Source organism: Meriones unguiculatus, chromosome 10 (assembly GCF_030254825.1).
Source record: "Meriones unguiculatus strain TT.TT164.6M chromosome 10, Bangor_MerUng_6.1, whole genome shotgun sequence".
Classification (NCBI taxonomy): Eukaryota; Metazoa; Chordata; class Mammalia; order Rodentia; family Muridae; genus Meriones; species Meriones unguiculatus.
Genome location: NC_083358.1, coordinates 86,376,686 through 86,393,823, shown reverse-complemented (window position 1 = coordinate 86,393,823; position 17,138 = coordinate 86,376,686). Strand labels below are relative to the sequence as shown.

The 17,138-nt window shown below is 39.0% G+C and overlaps 1 protein-coding gene across 4 annotated transcripts in view; it reads left to right on the top strand.

The window, feature by feature from the left end:
* Dpyd (dihydropyrimidine dehydrogenase) overlaps window positions 1–17,138 on the top strand; it is a 925,939-nt gene that overhangs the window by 864,759 nt on the left and 44,042 nt on the right. Inside the window, exons 21-22 of one of the 4 annotated variants that reach the window (XM_060392820.1) lie at window positions 6,303–6,374; window positions 7,740–8,194. The exons of the other annotated variants lie outside the window; for them this stretch is intronic. Coding sequence (XP_060248803.1) covers window positions 6,303–6,344 — 42 coding nt within the window. The 3' untranslated portion in view covers window positions 6,345–6,374; window positions 7,740–8,194. Of the gene's footprint in view, window positions 1–6,302; window positions 6,375–7,739; window positions 8,195–17,138 lie in introns of those variants that run through there. 4 annotated transcript variants of the gene reach the window in all.

Below are 17,138 nucleotides of genomic sequence, written 5' to 3'. Positions count from 1 at the left end.
TGATTTCCACACAAAATTGCAAGCATAAAATACTTGTTCCGAAGTTACCGAACAAAGCAAAATACGCAGAAAAGTAAAATGCCAGAAACTCCATCACAATTTAAAATGCAGGGGTAGAGCTTCACGTGGCAAGCCGTATTTGGCTGAGACCCAGGTTCATTATTGCACATTGACTGGGATCACCCAGGTGCCTTCAGTATGCTGCAGGGCTCAGAACCTGCACAGGGCTCTGATAACTCAATGAAGGTGTTTGCCTAAACACGGCAGCAGCTACATAGGAAATAAGATACTTGGGATGCTGTAATGAAGCTAACAATAAGGACCTGTTCAAAAGCAGATAGAGTATAAAAGAGAAAAATTAGGGAAAGATGAGTGAGGGAATTAAAACCAAACATAAATGCTGATAAAGTGCACATTTAGCTACCCGGTGGATATTTTCTGGGTTAATAAATGCTCTTACCTACTTTTGAAGCATCCAGATTGTTGATTTTCTTACATTCAAAGAACCAATAAAGAAAAATTTCATAAATAAATGAGCATATAAATGAAGGCAGAAAGGCATAGGTATTTTTCTTCATATATTTATTTTATCAAATTCAAAAGAACAGAGTCTCTGGGCTATTGAAGGCACTATATTTCAAGCCATACTCAGTGGAAATTTATTCTGTTTTTGTTAAAAGCATTTAATAGTACCAATTTCAGAGGACAATAAAGAGCCAAGTTTCAGTGAACTGGTTAAATTCTGCCTTCATATTAAGAGTACACTTTATGTCTATAGGGAGTGTAGTAACTGCTTGTGTGTGTGTGTGTGTGTGTGTGTGTGTGTGTCTACTGATGGATTTGAAGAGCAAATATTGTTCCTCTGTATGAAAATATCCAATTTTCATGATTCAAGTAAGAGCCTCAATGTTACTGCTAGCATTCGAATTTTTCACTCTGTTGTTTCAACTCAACTTTGCTTGGTTTGCCTTTAAATTTTAAATAGATTGTCAAGATTATGCTTTACTATTTCCCGGCTACATGGCAGTTAGCCTTTACTTGAAAGATCATAGAAGATAGTCTTATCAAAGTAGATCAAAGGGCAGAGGAAAACTGTCTAGTGTGTAGGCTGCCCTATACTTTATTTGACTAATCAGAATAGCAAAACTGAGGATTAAAAGTCAATGACATAAAGATCTCACTAGTCTCTGCGATACTCTCACTTTTTGGGAATCAGGGTAGATGTGTTCTCTGTTTGTTCTCTCTGTCTCTCTGTCTCTGTCTTTCTTTCTTTCTCTGTCTCTGTCTCCATCTCTGTCTCTCTCTGTTTTTCTCCCTTTCATACATTCTCTCTTTCTCTCCCTGTGTGTGTGATATTCAGAAAAATGAAAAAAGATAGGAAAGAATAAAAACGTTTATTTTTAACTAAATGAATAAAGTATGTGATAAAAGTAAAAGATTAAAGCCTAAATCAAGGTAATAGTCTCAACTGTTTCTTGCTCACTCTCTTTAAATACAATGAGCTAGACTACAAGTCTCTTTAGACTTTTAGTGATGCAACATGCTTACCCTTTGTGTACTGGCAGAAGGGAGTGAAATAATAAACCTGGTTATATTTAAGGTAATGAGGTTTTTATGGAAGAATTCTTGACAGTTCATATGGAGAACATAGAGGAAAAATGAATGAGAAGAAGCTTCCATTGGAAGGTCTCTAGGGTGGAAATAACAAAAACAAACAAACAAAAAAGAAAACCTGCTTCAGAATATTCTATTTGTTTTGCTTTAAGGTTAAATTCAGATTGAGCCCACAGTTTCCAAGTTGTGTAGCACTGATAGCACCAAATGTTTAAGTTTTTACTTAGTTGCTTAGATGTGTTTACTTCTACATAAACCAGCACCACAAAGCAAAATATAGCAAAACATTTTACCTACTGCAAAGACTTCCGAATTAACTCTTTTCAAACTTCTAGATGATTCCCTAATGAAATCATACAAATAAGGAACAATTGTAATTTCAATAGAAATCTGCCTTTAGACAAATAGTTGGTGCTCTTCAAATGCATTCTGCAACTCTCACCAACACTCCTATTTTCTTGTATACCATTTTCCTCATGTCTGATTCTAGAAACGCTGGCAAGCTTCAGCATCCCAAGTGCCTTTTGGAAGAACCTCTCTGAGATCTCCAATCATAGTGTTCTTCATGTCCTGCTCTGTATATGAAACACTAACCTCCCTAAAATTTAAAATACTTTAGACACAGCCTATGCCAAGAATGGTTTCTGTGCTGTAATTGAATTACATTGCTAAGAAAAAATAATAATAAGTTTTGGATGGACAACAAAAGCTTGTTTCAGAACCAAACCAACTATTTTTGCCCCAGCTATACCTAAGCCTCAGTGTCCGGCCCTGTTTAGAAGCCTGTGTTTAGACTAATTTCTTGCCCTAGCTTTGTAAAATAGGCTTTATCTTTTCCTGTAGCAGATCAGGTATGTAGAACTCACAGGGGTTTTGCAAGCGAGAGGTGGTCTTCATAAATTAGTTTTTGTTTGTTTTGATTTTTTTTTTTTTTGCTTGCTCTGAAAAGTGGTATGCTAAGGAAGAAAGCATTGATGTGTATCCATGGTTCAAGTTACAAAATTCATGACTGTAGGGAAAACCCGGCAGTGGTCAGGTTCATGGGAGCAAAAGCATCTATCCATTTGGTCATATATCAACTGACCAGGAAGTGGGCAAAGGCTAGCACTGGAAGTGAGGCTAGGCTATATAACCCTTACTGCCTGTGCCTGTAGCCCATTGTTCGTCCCCTGGGTCCACAACCAAAATGGTCCAGGATGTCTCAAAACAGTGTCTCCAACTAGACACCAACTATTGAAGCACATGAGTCTGTGCAAGTCATTTCATATTCAACCCATAATACCTTCCAAAGCCAGGAATTATGTGAATTAGCTGGCAATAAAATAAGGCCTCCCTGCTGGTCTCACAACAAGGAACAATGCTCTCATTTTTGTACCAAAGAGACAACGGACTATGAATAACCTTATAATTGCTCAATAGAAAACATATTTATTGAGCCCCTACAGTTTATAAAACAAACAAACAAAAAGAACAATAAAAATAAACCCTACAACAGGTTCCATACATTGAAAATAATTCCGTGAAGTTTCAGGGCATCAGGATGCTTACATTGGGTTGCAGAGATGAACTATGAATAAGTGTATTATGAGGTGCTGAAAGGGGATATGGAATTGAAGGTGCCGTATAGAGAATATAGACAAATAGCAAGGTGCATGGAAAAGTTTCAGTCTAAAGGGAGGGTTAGAGTCTAGGAATATGGCTCAGTGGATAAAGTACTGATCTTAGAAACATGAGGACCTGAGTGTGGCCAGAGAACCCACATGAAGCAGCCAGCTCTGGTGGTACATGCTTATACCCCAGGACTGGGGAAGCAGAAACAGTCATAACAGTCATATTTCTTTACCCCGCCGGCAAAGTCTACAAAGTAAGCTACAGACCGAATGAGATGTTCTGTCTCAAAAACCAAGGTGGGTGGCTCCTGAGAAATCATACCCAGGAATGATCTCTGATTTCCAAATGCATGCAAACATCAACACACACACGCACACACACATGCACACACACTGCAACATGGATATACATGCATGCATGCCTACCCTCTCAGAAACACATAGAGAAAGGGATCATGAAGGGATGCTGTTAGCAAAAGTCTGAGAAAATGCTGCCATGACATTCCTGCAGGAGGAGCAGCAACGGATATCCTCTGTCCATGGGTCTACTGTCTACACGACTCTACCCACGGACACTGGGGACACCATGTTGCTAGATTAGGCCTTCATTGCCAATCACAGCATCGTGGTCAGAGCAGGATAAATCTCTATCTGCAGAATATTCTCCAGCTCTAAAACAGGGAGTGCGGCAGGAAAAATGAAGCCAGAAAACACAATCGTGTTCAGTACTTCACACCCTCTCCAAGAAGCAATACTGATTAAACAGTCCTAATGTACCAATACTTGGGCTCCAACCCCAAATACATACTCAGATGCATGGAATTCTGCTTTATGAGAATTTCATGAGCATTTTCAGCAAATCTAACAAGTGATATAGGCTGAGTTTCTTTGCTCCCTAGGGGCCCCACACATTTCTCCACCATACTGAGCTAACATTTCTGTCAAAAGGAGCTTTAAAGACATTAGGAAAAGAAAAAAAAAATAACATGGGCGACTTAGTATGTGACCCCTAGTTTCAACAACTACCCTGCTTTTAAAAAAGAAAGGCAAAGAAAACAGCAAATTCAAAGCATTTTCGCATATTCACATTGACAAGAATTGACTGTTTTGACAAGGGAAAGACTTGGCATAGGATTTTTTAGATAAATTAACAGAATGAAAGTGCTAAATTAAAATCGCCGCATTGATTTCCTTTTTAGCTCAGCTGTGCATTATATAAAAGGGTCAGAGGAAGGATTTATTATGGGCGATGAGTCTCTGTCATCCACTGAAGTACTAAGAGAGCAGTGTATAAAATAAGTTGCCCATTCCAGACACTCTTTGTCTTCGAGGAAAGCTGCCTAGGTGGCCCACGGGTGGCTGCAGCCCTGAAAGGAAATGGAAATTGATAATCGGTCCTGTTAGAGCGATTCTCTACATGTTCAATTCATATCCTTTTGAAAGGGAGAGATTAAGATGAAACCTCATTGAGGAATACACATTTTGCAGAAAATAGAAACAAAGGTTTTGCGAGGCTATTTCAGTCGGTGTCAAATGTGAGAACAAGGGGACACAAACTCATAGGAAGAAAGGGCATTAGCAAAATCCCCAAACAAAGAAGGAGCCCACAGCAAATGCGCGCAGCCGTCTTTGTGGACGCTCGCAGGAGAAGTAGTACAACTTGATTTACAAAGAGCCCGGATAATTATTTGTTACTTGGAGCCAACCCTGCTTCTCCTGCTGCAGAGGGCAGGCACTGACCATCTGCGTGTCTTCATTTTGCTTTTGTGTGGTTGAGAAGCAGCCGCGCTGCCGCGTCTGGTGAGCCTTACATGAAGAGACGTTGGAAGTGCTGGCTTTCAGCGTTTAAACTGCTCCCTCAGCTTCAGTCAGAGGGCCGCTGCGTGTCTAACCACAAATAAATTGAAATACCAGCCGAGGAGAGGGCATGGCGCTCGCTGACGGAATAATGGACAGCAGGTGGTAGAAGGTTTTGTTTTCAGGAAAGCACAGGAGGCTAGAAGTGACAAGAGTGATTTTTGCAAGAGGGCTAAAACTGTCAGGATGAAGTCATGAGGGTCAGTAGTTGTCGAGCTGACCTTTTTAAACAAACCCTGAGACCTTTCACTAGATCGTCACAGCAGTAGCACATTCATGCCAGAAAGGTCGCCCCTCCCTCCAGATGCTGGGAGTCTTCACAAAAAAAAAAAAAAAAAAAGCATATTTTCTATGATAGGGCCCGTGTTTCTTCCCGGAGCTGCCTGGCACTCCCCCTCCTGTCAGCCTGTGATACATGATTGTAACCACTCACCTGCTCCACCACACACCGGCATCTAAGCTATCCGCTAACACTTTTAAGCCGCCTTTGATATCATCTTCCTGTCAAATCACGGAAATCAAGGGACTCAGTGGGAAGTGGGGTGCTCAGCGCACTAATTTCCATGTCCGTGTCACTGCTGAACGATCCTTCTAGCACAGGGACTTCTGGGGACTCACTGGGGGTTGAGACAGGTGAGGGAGCTGGCATGACAATTCATCCCTCTTAGCGTTCGTGAGCCAAGCTGTGTGACCCACCTGAGCAGGATACTCTTTTTCTAGTACTGTTCCGCTTGGGCACTAGCATGAGCCCAGAAAGCACAATAAATCTCATCCCTGGTCTGCTTTCTAACGGGCACGCTTGGTTCAGAATTTGCACCACTAACCCTGTGAACTGTTGTCTCCAAAGCCTGTGGGGGAAAGTGAGAGCGTTTCCCCTTAGAGGTGAAACAGCATTGTCTCTCTTTTCTCAATTAAAAGCAGTGTTTCAGGAGGGAGGCAGAGGTGCCTGCTTAGCAAACCCTAACGTAAATATGCAAACTGCTCGCCTAAATGGGCAGTTGCAAACATCCATCCATCTAAAATGGGCTCCGAAAGTAGGAAAGGCCTTCTCTCCTTACAACAGAACGGCAATCACTTATCCTCCGAGGACCTGGTGTACGGAAGTGTAAGGAAACAAATATAAGGCAGAGATGCACAGAGGAGCATGCCTTGTAAAGCTTAATTTTGTTGAGTTTTGGGTTTTTGTTTGTTTGTTTGTTTGTTTGTTTTTTCTCCCTTCAGGCTGAGTCTATGCATTTCTCTGATCTTATAAGTATGTACTAAGAAGAAAATTTGACGAATACTCCCATAAATGTGAGTTCATGTTTTAGCATGACTGAGGCATCCTTTAAGGGAAATCCTAGAATCTCAATCTCTTGGCCACCTGTTTTTCCAAGGACTTCAGCAGTAATTCAGTTCATGGTTTGGGGCCTAAATTGGAAAAGCTCTCATTTATCCCCACCCTTGTGCAAACTACAGGAAATATAGAATCTGTGTTTACATTCTTGAGACTCCTACACATTCTACATGATTCTACATGTTTGCAAAATTAAATATTTCGGGCCTGGAAGTAAAACTGTTAAAAGCAAAGGAAACTGTATAGAGTCATAAGGTTAAGGAAAAGGACTGCTCAGAGGAATGACAAAACAAGGTATGAGACACAAGCTGGGAACTGTAAAAAGAATGCAGATGCTCAGCCTTCATGGAGTGGGCTTGCACTGGGCAGATAAGGATGACCTGTCTTGGGTACCAGTGAGGTGTGCTGGGAACACCTCAACTAACACGGAAATGGACAACCAAACCAAACTGATATCACCCAGGAAGTATTTTGTCTAGGAGGCAATTTTATGAGACTTTCTATGGTATTTAAACAAGTCCGGTTTATAGACAGATCCGTAACTGGGTGTAGTGCATGCCTACAATGTTGGCTATCAAGAGGCTGACACGGGCAGATGGCAGGCTAAAGACGTACCCGGTGTACAAGGGTTATGTGCTAATCTAGATTACGCAAGAAAATATCATCTCAAAAAAAAGACAAGATTCAGGAAGAAACAATTAGTGACTTATGAACACTTAATGCCAAAGTCCTCAAAGGATGCAGAAAAGTGTATATGGATCATAGCTGCAAACCATTTTCCACAATTTTTTAAATAAAACACCAATTTGTGTCTTTATTGTTAGAAGAAAATTCAGAGTTCCAATGTGCTAGCTACAGAAGAATTTGTTTCTTTCTGCTAATCATATCCATGTGTTTATAGAATGAAGGGAAGGTCCAGTATACAGGTTAAATCAATCCATGAAGAGGATGAGGAACACTTGACCTAGCTTCTCCTATGAGTTCTCTGGAATTACACAGCAATAATGAAGCTCTACTTTAGTCTGTGATTCTGAAGTACCCTTTCAGTGACAGTTGCTCAGGAAAAACAAAATCCGTTCATCTATATGTTCGTTAGCAATTGAAAACGACAAGTAATGATAATGATAAGACTGATAATAAGACTCCATTTATGGAAGTCTGATAATGATAAGATTCTATTGATGGAAGTTTGACTGTACAGCCTTATAGAATGAATACATTCAACTTATTATGATGACTGTTATCCTGTGTAGACCAGCATTGCTTACTTCTGGGGTAGGAATCAGGAAAGAGTAAACAAAACCAGAGATTTTTTTTTTCAGAAACAGATGGTACAGAAGTTAACTCTGGAAGAAAAGCTGTCCGTTTGTACTGAAGAGCCAGGATTGGTCAATACAAGTGTCCACATGCTTAGGGCTGGATAGGATGTAGCAAGCATTCACTGAGCAGGCTTTATTCTTGGATCAGTTTGAGTCTCCTCACTGAAGAGTGAGTCAAGTAAAAGTCCCAAAGCCTAGAAAGGTCTAAGGGCTCAGACGCTATTGGTTCGATGTAACAGAAGGAATCTATGAGAAGACTAGCCAGGATTTCTGGTCACCACACATGACACAGCATCACACATTCTCCTCAACAGCCTTTTCTGCACCGAAATTCTCCTTAACTCCTTATGTGTATGTAACTGGCTCTTACACAATTGTCTTTTGCTTCCAGAGGAATAAGGATTTTGTAATGCAATTGGATTTTTTCCATGTACATTTTTGCTTGTGGGTATACTACATATTATTTATATGCACGTGATAGATAGATAGATAGATAGATAGATAGATAGATAGATAGATAGATACAGATATATAGATATATATAACTTTTGCATTTCGAGAATCAGTTCTGGATACTTACAAAGTCCCAAGTGTGCATTCTCTCTCCAGCTGTTGGCCAGAGGTGTTCCAGGGCTCTGTTGATACTCTTCTTACACCTTCTTGTCTACATCAAGGCTCCACAGCAGTTTGTGTGAACTGCCCTCTTTACTTCAGTGAGGTTTCTACCACACTCACTGACTTCTGCCTAACAAAGACTCACCTACATTAAGATCACCAGCTGCTCAAAAATGGTTCACAAACTAGGAACTGCTGTGACTCAGCTCTAGCTCATCTCTTCACTCATCAGAACTTGTAGGTGCTTGTCATCAAAGAGGGTTCTAGGTGCATAATAATTGAGCTGTGCATTCAGAGCAGCTATACAGTTCAGCTTTGTAACAGCCGAATGTAAAGTCTATCTTCTTGTGTGTGTATGTTTCTACATGTAAAGCTGTCTAAATGTACATCTCCCTCAAGAAATATATAATAAAAGGAACTCAAGGGTAATAAAAGCTGTCAATGACTTTTAACTCTTGGGAGGTAAGAGTTGCTTCATAAGTCATGGAGAATATTGATTTGTAGCCACCACCACACAGAAATAAAATGTAGGAGGTTAATTTGCTCAGAAAAATCTATAACCAAATATTTATATGCAGTGCTTTACTGGTATGAATATTTTTATCTTTTTTTAATTCTTTATTAATTACATTTTATTCACTTTGTATCCCCCTGTGGTTCCCTCCCTCCTCCCGTCCAAATCCTTCCCTTCTTCCACCCTCTGCATGCATGCCCCTCCTCAAGTCCACTGATAGGGGAGGACTTCTTTTCCTTTCTTCTTATCCTAGTCAATTAGGTCTCATCACGAGTGGCTGCATTGTCTTCTTCTGTAGCCTGTTAATGCTGCTTCCCCCTCAGGGGGAGGTAATTAAAGAGCAGGCCAATCAGTTCATGTCAGAGACAGTCCCTGTTCCTATTACAATGGATCCCACTTGGATACTGAAATGCCATGGGCTACATCTGTGCAGGGGTCTTAGATTATCTCCATGAATAGTCCTTGGTTGGAGTATCAGTCTCAGGAAAGACCCCTGTGCTCAGATTTTTTGGTTCTGTTGCTCTCCTTGTGGAGTTCCTATCCTCTCCAGATCTTACTATTTCCCACTACTTTCCTAAGATTCCCGGCACTCTGCCCAAAGATTGCCCATAAGTCTCAGCATCTGCACTAATAGTCTGCAGGGCAGAGCCTTTCAGATATCCTCTGTGTCAGGCTCCTGATTTGTTCCCTCTTTTTCTCCTTCTGATGCCCATACTCTTTGCATTTCTGGATAGGAATTGAGCATTTTAGCAAGAGTCCTCCCTCTTGATTAGTTTCTTTAGGTGTACAGATTTTAGTAGGTTTATTCTATATTATATGTCTGCATGAGTGAGTATATACCATGTGCATCATTCTGCTTTTGGGATAGCTCACTCAGGATGATCTTTTCCAGTTCCCACCATTTACCTGCAAATTTCATGATTTCCTTGTTTTTTATTGCTGAGTAATATTCTATTGTGTAGATATACCACAATAAAGAAGTTAAACAGCAAAAAATCAAGTAATCCAATTAAAAAAAAATGGAGTGCAGAGAGAGGAATATCGAATGGCAGAGAAACACTTAAAGAAATGCTCAACCTCATTAGCCATCAGGGAAATGCAAGTCAAAATGACCCTAAGATTTCACCTTACACCCATCAGAATGGCTAAGATCAAAAACTCAAGAGACAACACATGCTGGAGAGGTTGTGGAGAAAAGAGAACCCTCCTCCACTGCTGGTGGGAATGTAAACTTGTACAATCACTCTGGAAAGCAATCTGATGCTTTCTCAGACAACTAGGAATAGCACTTCCTCAAGATCCAGCTATATCACTCCTAGGCATATGCCCAAAAGAGTCCCAAGTACACAATAAGGACATTTGCTCAACCATGTTTGTAGCAGCCTTATTTGTAATGGCATGAATATTTTTACATTTTATGTATTTAACCATATTTGAGAAGTAGGCTTGAGGTCTGCTTATAGTGTATCTATCTGCTTAGTCATTACATATGCATTTTCCCACAGCATAAATTAGCTTGGTAGCCACTATTATAAATTATGAATTGAAGTTCATATTTGAAAAATAAATGTGTAAATATCATTGTATCTTTCATAATAATTAAACATTCATTTCTACAGAGATTTTGATGGCATACCCATTAGTGAACCTTCTAAGGCAGTATTTGTTTTTTCAAACATTCCTCTTTATAAAAAGCAATATATTTTTGCTCTATAAATTAAGAAAAGGTACAATTCTCGAAAACCTTTTATCTCCACTCTCAGCAGTACTGATTCCAAATTAGGTATCAAATTTCAGATGTTACTCAAATCCTGCTTCTCTGCTCGGTTAAAAACTGTATCAGGTGGGCTAGAAAGAAAATTCAGTGCTTAAAGGTGTGTACCCCTCTTCCCAGAAACCTGCCTTCAGATCCCAGCACCCACACCAAAGCGCTCTTTCGACCTCTGGAGGCACTGCACTCTTCCTCACACACTCCCTCCCCAACACACATAAACTTAAAAAAAAAAATTTAAATAAAATAAAACCTGTGAAGACATTTACATACTTCTTTTGCTCTTCCTAAGCTTCATTCTCTTTTCAGACAAGATCAGGCAAGTTCAGAGGGGTATGATGGCAAACAAACTCTCTTTTCAGTGACCGCTCTTTATTTTAAGAATGAATGCCAGTTCGTTCAATCTTCTACTTTGGAACTTTTGAAACATAAAGTAAAAATCCGTTTGGATCCTAAGTCCTAGAACTCAGGTGAGCTTACTCTATCAAGGAACGGTGAAAACCACAAAGAAAGCATCAAAGCAGGTGCCTATGCCACACTTGGCGCTCACCCTGAAGTCTGTGTGTTGACAGGGAACATTGCTGAAGCAGAGGAGGAAGGAGGCTTCACATATCTAGGCCATGTCTTGGAACCTGGACCAGTAATCTTGGAGCCAGTTATCCCTCCCTTGGCTTTGATTCGGAGATCCTATTTATGCTGTGGTCCTTTTGTCAGCAGAGAAGAGATTAAATTTAAATTATAAACCTAGAAGGGAGAGGCAAAAGGATTAAGGAGTGTGAGAGATGAATGACAAAAAAAAAAAAAAGAACGCAGCAAAGCCTGTGATTAGAAGGATATCTTGCAGTTCATCTGACATGAGAGATGGATTACAATGGCTCTCCAGTGGGGGATGGTTTACTTAAGCATCTAGTGGTAATTTACATTTAAGGAATCCATTAGTGCTTTTACGTATGTAGCTCCATCACTGAATGACTAACAGGAATACATGGTATTTGCTTATGATTCTATTGATTTTAGTGAAATATGACATTATCTTTTAAAATTATTTCTATTCTGGGAAAAAAACATCTAGTTTCCTAGGACTGTTGGTTGACGTAAGTCATTAAATGGTATCATAACACTGTATCTTTTTGACATTGTCCTGTGTGCCTTTCTCATTGTGGATTACATTCTGTCCTAGAAAAGGTACATCTAAGAAGTAGGAATGAAATTAATTCCTGCATGATGATCCATGGGCATTTCTCTTAGAAATAACTGTGTCTCCTGAGAAATACCTGTCCAGGAATTACTCGCACAAAGGCCTTTCTTCATACGAATACACCAGATGGATATTACATATCTGTAAAAATGGCTAAAATGTCATGATTTTCTTTGAATGCAAAAATTTTTCTTCAGTAAAGTTTTTCACTACATAACACAGGCTAGCCTCTAACTCATAGAGATGCATCTACCCCTGCCTACTAAGTGCTGGGATTAAAGGAATGTGCCACTATACCCAGAAAATATTGTATACGTTATCAAATTGAAAATAAAAGACTACAACTTGGCATAAAATCTCTCTTAGGGAGATAGAGAGAAAACAGTGGAGTGAAGAAACAACAGATGTGAGCTTGACCCAAATCTATGATACCCACTCATTTTCTGAGTCATCTTCTTCCTTTGAGATCCACAGTGTTTTGAAGGGATAATCTGGAAACTGAACAGAAACCCCACTTCCTCTCTGATAATGTTTTTTCTTTGAACTGTTATCCTTCTAGATGTTGAGTTTTGAATTATACATGGACTTTAGGATGGCTAATAGAATTTACACAAAGCATTGCTCTACGAACAATTCTAAGAGATTCTAAGATGACAGCTACTAACAGACATGAGAAAGAAACTTAGATTCAACCAGAAGATCTTGGGGAACAGAATGCATTTCTTTGATTCCAAACCATGAACTGTTTTCACATTCATATTTCCAAATAAAAAAAAATCTTCCAAATATTGGTGTCTTCAAATCATCAGACACTGAATTGGAAGAGATTTTAGCAGTATATTATTTTCTTCCTTGTTTTGTAAGAACAAGAATGTTAGTGTCTAAAATGTGAATTAAATACAAAGCCATGCTTACTATCTATAATCCATAAATGTAGGCTGTTTCAATAATTCTTAATATCGACAGTCTAAAACATCTACACAGACCTGTCTTAAACTCCCCTAGTTAAAGATACACTTTTTATCAGGAAAAGCTTCTAAAAGTGAATTCAAAATCCCACTCTGCTTCTTTTTTTTTTTTTTTAGAATTTTATTTTCTTAAATCTAAATAATGGAACATTGAGACAAGTAGATTAGCAAATTCCACAGATAGTTCCCCCAAACTCAAATTATTCATAGAATTTTCTTCTTACGCTACCACTACATAAATTCCCAAAGCCTGAAGAGAAAGCACACTGGTTAATTCGTTATATATCCTATATCCTTCCTTTCTATCAGTAGATTTTTTTTTTGAAAAAAATCTAATTCAGGTAGAGATGATGGCATAAGGATTCAGATGGTTCTATAATGGAATACCCACTTTTGCATAACAGGTGGCCTATTACTCTTTAAATCCTTCTATAAAGTTGGGAATATTAGACTCAAAGGTAAGTATTTTGAATATGCTTTTGTGTGAACATTGTAGATAAATGAGGGAATGTTTACACAAACATAATAAACACACTTATTGAAATACAAAGTTACATGCCTTAAAGTAGCTATGGACCAAAGACACAAAATCTACCCAAAAGAACAAGATTGTATATCCTAAAGTCTCCATCTTTATGGAGAGGAAAGTTAGGGGGAGTTACAAATGTATTTTAAAAAGGTTTTTTAAAGTACCATGGACTTACATATATTGCAAGAAAAACAGCCATCTCTAGTTGTAATTGTTTGCCTGTCAAGTGTTTATTAATAGACAGGCGGCTGTCATCTTTGTTTAAACGCTCTAAGTTGACAGAATTTCATTTACATTAATGGGTAGAAAGTCCTTTCCTTACTTGTCCGACAAACTGGAGACAAAGTGCCTGCCAATGTTTTAATTTCTTCCTCGTGTTCTGGGTAGAGAGTGAGAAGAATGCTTTCCCTCTACAGTGTCATGAATATGGTAATCTATGGAAATCACGGGAAAGCAGGTACTTAAGTTAAGCATATACTGTAGCAGAGGAATCCCTGATGAATTCAAGTCTTTGCTGTTTAGAGAAGATGTTGTTGCCTGTGAAGCAACAGGCTGCCAGATGTCCCTGAAGAAGCACAGAACAGGCTCAGATCTTCCCCAGTCCCTCAGAGGACAGCCTTGACTGTGGACCAAAGGATGGTCTTGCTTCTAGTCTTTAAAACATGAATGTTTACTCTTCAACTGTCAAATTTTCATATTCTTATTTTTACCTATTTCAATATGTACATTTTAATTTTTTTAATTTATTACAATTGATTCACTTTGTATCCCAGCTGTAGTCCCCTCCCTCATCCCCTCCCAATCCTACTCTCCCTCCCTCTTCTCCTCCCATGCCCCATCCCCAGGGAGGTCCTCCTCCCTTTCCATCTGACCCTAACCTATCAGGTCTCATCAGGACTGTCTTTCATAGTCTTCCACTGTGGCCTGGTAAGGCTGCTCCCCCCTCAGGGGAAGGTGATCAAAGAGCCAGCCACTGAGTTCATGTTGGAGACAGCCCCTGTTCCCCTTACTAGGGAACCCACTTGGAACCTGAGATGCCATGGGCTAAATCTGTGCAGGGGTTCTAAGTTGTCTCCATGAGTATATGTAAAGCACAAGATTTCATAACTGCATGAACAATCTTGACTTTAAAGAGTGCATGGTGTCTAAATTTTAAAAAAAAGTAATTCTTAATCATATAAAATATGTTGCTCCATTGACTCCTCTTTTTGGTATTTTGCTAGGGGATAAGGGATGATTACACTAGTCAAATTAGGTAGACAGCAAAATATTTGAAAGCATATATATTAACTAAGTAAACAGGCATCCTCATTGTGCATGCACATAATTCACAAAGTTAGCAAGAGAAAACTATATAGGAGTTCTGTAATGACAATGATGTTGTGGGTAAAAAACTATCAGAAACCTAGAGTATATTGAAATTTTGCATTGCTTTCATGTATTTTATATAAATTATAATTTATTATTTCCCCATTTATGAATGAGTAAACTGAGATCTTAGAACGTCAAAGTTTGGCCAAGTCAAACATCTAGTTAATAACTTAACTAAAACTGGAAGCCAAGTCAGGTTCAGATCCTATAGTGTTTATAAATATGACACCCCTCCCCATGCATTTGTTCCAGTTCATAATGTCCAATAGGCCAAACATTATTCAAGGTTCCAGAGAAATGTCAGCAAGCAGAAATAATGAGCAAGTTTTTCTAGTAGCTTATATTTCATCACATATGTGTGTACATTCTGCAAATATATCCAAAACAATTAGACAATATATTCTTATTTTGAAAGGTGTGAAGAATGTGACTTGGAAGGCTAAGTCCAGGCTGGGTTTTCATAAAATGCTTCTCTGACAGATTATATCTTATTAGAGGGCTAATTAGGATGCTATTAGGCAAAAATGAAGGTCCACACAAAATGATTAGGAAATGTGAGGGGGCTAAGGTATAGCTAGAGAATAATGAACAAACTGGACAAGCTAATATATGCACACATCATAGATATATACATACATGTACATACAGACAAATAGTATGTAAATGTGTATGTTACATACTATATATCTTATACTATATTTTGTACTGGAGAATGTGGAAGTTGGGATGATCCTTTTAGATTATATTTTAGGTAGACTGATATCAATGGAAACTTTGAAGTGAAAGTACATGTCTGTCGTGACAGACATTTAAGATTGTTAGTCTTATCTCTACATGGAGAATTCATCATACAAGTCAAACAAACGGGAGGTAGGTTGATTGGTAAGCTCCTGGTGTAACCCAGGTGAGTGATAATCAAGCCTAAGATGAACCCCATAATAGTAAAGATGGTGAAGCAGCAAAATATGATGTGGGTGTTGGGAGTGAATCCCAGATTTGCTGATGGTCTTGATCTAGGAAAAAAAAAAAAAAGGTGATTAAAACAAAGTAGCTCAGAACCCAGAATAGTCCTAAGTACTGTACTTGAACTGTTATATATAAAGAAAGCTATTATATCCTCAGCTAGGTAGGACAAATCAGAAGAGCATAAAGGGAAGCTGGGATATGTTTAAGATACCTTAGGTATGGGACTGGTTTTCAGCATTTAAGCAACTTAAGTAAATAAGGTCACTGGGTATAAGAGTCTGATGATTATAAAGGACAGAAACAAACTCTGAGTGATACATGCATGAACACTTTTAAAGCTAAATATTTAGAGTGAATGACCTGAGAAGAGCACAAGGGTGTAAGGAGCTTCCAGAGCTGAGCTTCAGGGATTCTATCATTTATATATTTCCAAGAAAAAGATTACTCTGCAAAGAATCCATGCAGAAGAGACAGGGGAAAAAAGTGTCTTCTGACTTGGATGACTGGTGATAAAAGATAAATGTTAGTTTCAGTAAAACTAGCTGGGTTAGCACAAGACATGTCCCAGGGGTTCACCTGTGAATCGTTGTCAGACGCATGGGGTAGAAGACAGCTGAACAGTGGAGGCTGAGGACTGAATGGAGGGTAGGACGTGGGGAAAGAAACTGTGAGCAACACTTGAAAGAATGTCAAAGGAATGTGGGTAGATGGTGCCCAGAGTTACTTTATTATGCTTTCTGTATATATTTTTTAAGCTAAAGGAAATCCAAATGTATATTGCAAGTACAGGGAATTAACCTAAATAATGGGAATATACTGTAGGATGTTCACAGACAAGAACTAAGGAAACATGTTCTAAATGATGCTAAATCTGGGTAATAGAATCCCTGAGACACAGAGAGGCAGCACCCTTAGATGGAGACTTTGAAAGCATCAGATTATTTCCACGGGCAGCTGAGGACCAAGGGTGAGTGTGAAGCTGAGGAGACAGATAAAATGTAGAAGTTATGCATCATTTGTAGAGTAAGAAAGCTGTAGCTATTGCTCAGTGGTTAAGAGCACTTGCTGTTCTTACAAGGGACCTGGGTTTGGGTTTCAGTGCCCACATGGCAATTCACAACCATCTGTAACTCTAGTCCCAGGAGGTCTAATGCCCTCTTCTGGTCTCTGTGGGCACCAGACACACACACGCAGGTAAAACACTCATGATTGTGATTAAAACAAACCTTTAAAAAGAAAAAGAAAGCTGTAGATTAACATTAGGGGCTTAGTGAGCAGACTGAGTATCTGTACAGTTACTGGGAATAGAGAAGAGGAGAGCTTGGATTCTCCAGTCATACTTCATCTCTCTGGCGTAGATATAGTATAATTGGGTGGAGTGATGGTGGGTGGAATGATGATATTTGCCTGTTGAGTACAACAGAGGAAGAAGGATTGATTTAACCTTAAACAAATAATTAGCTTAGTTTG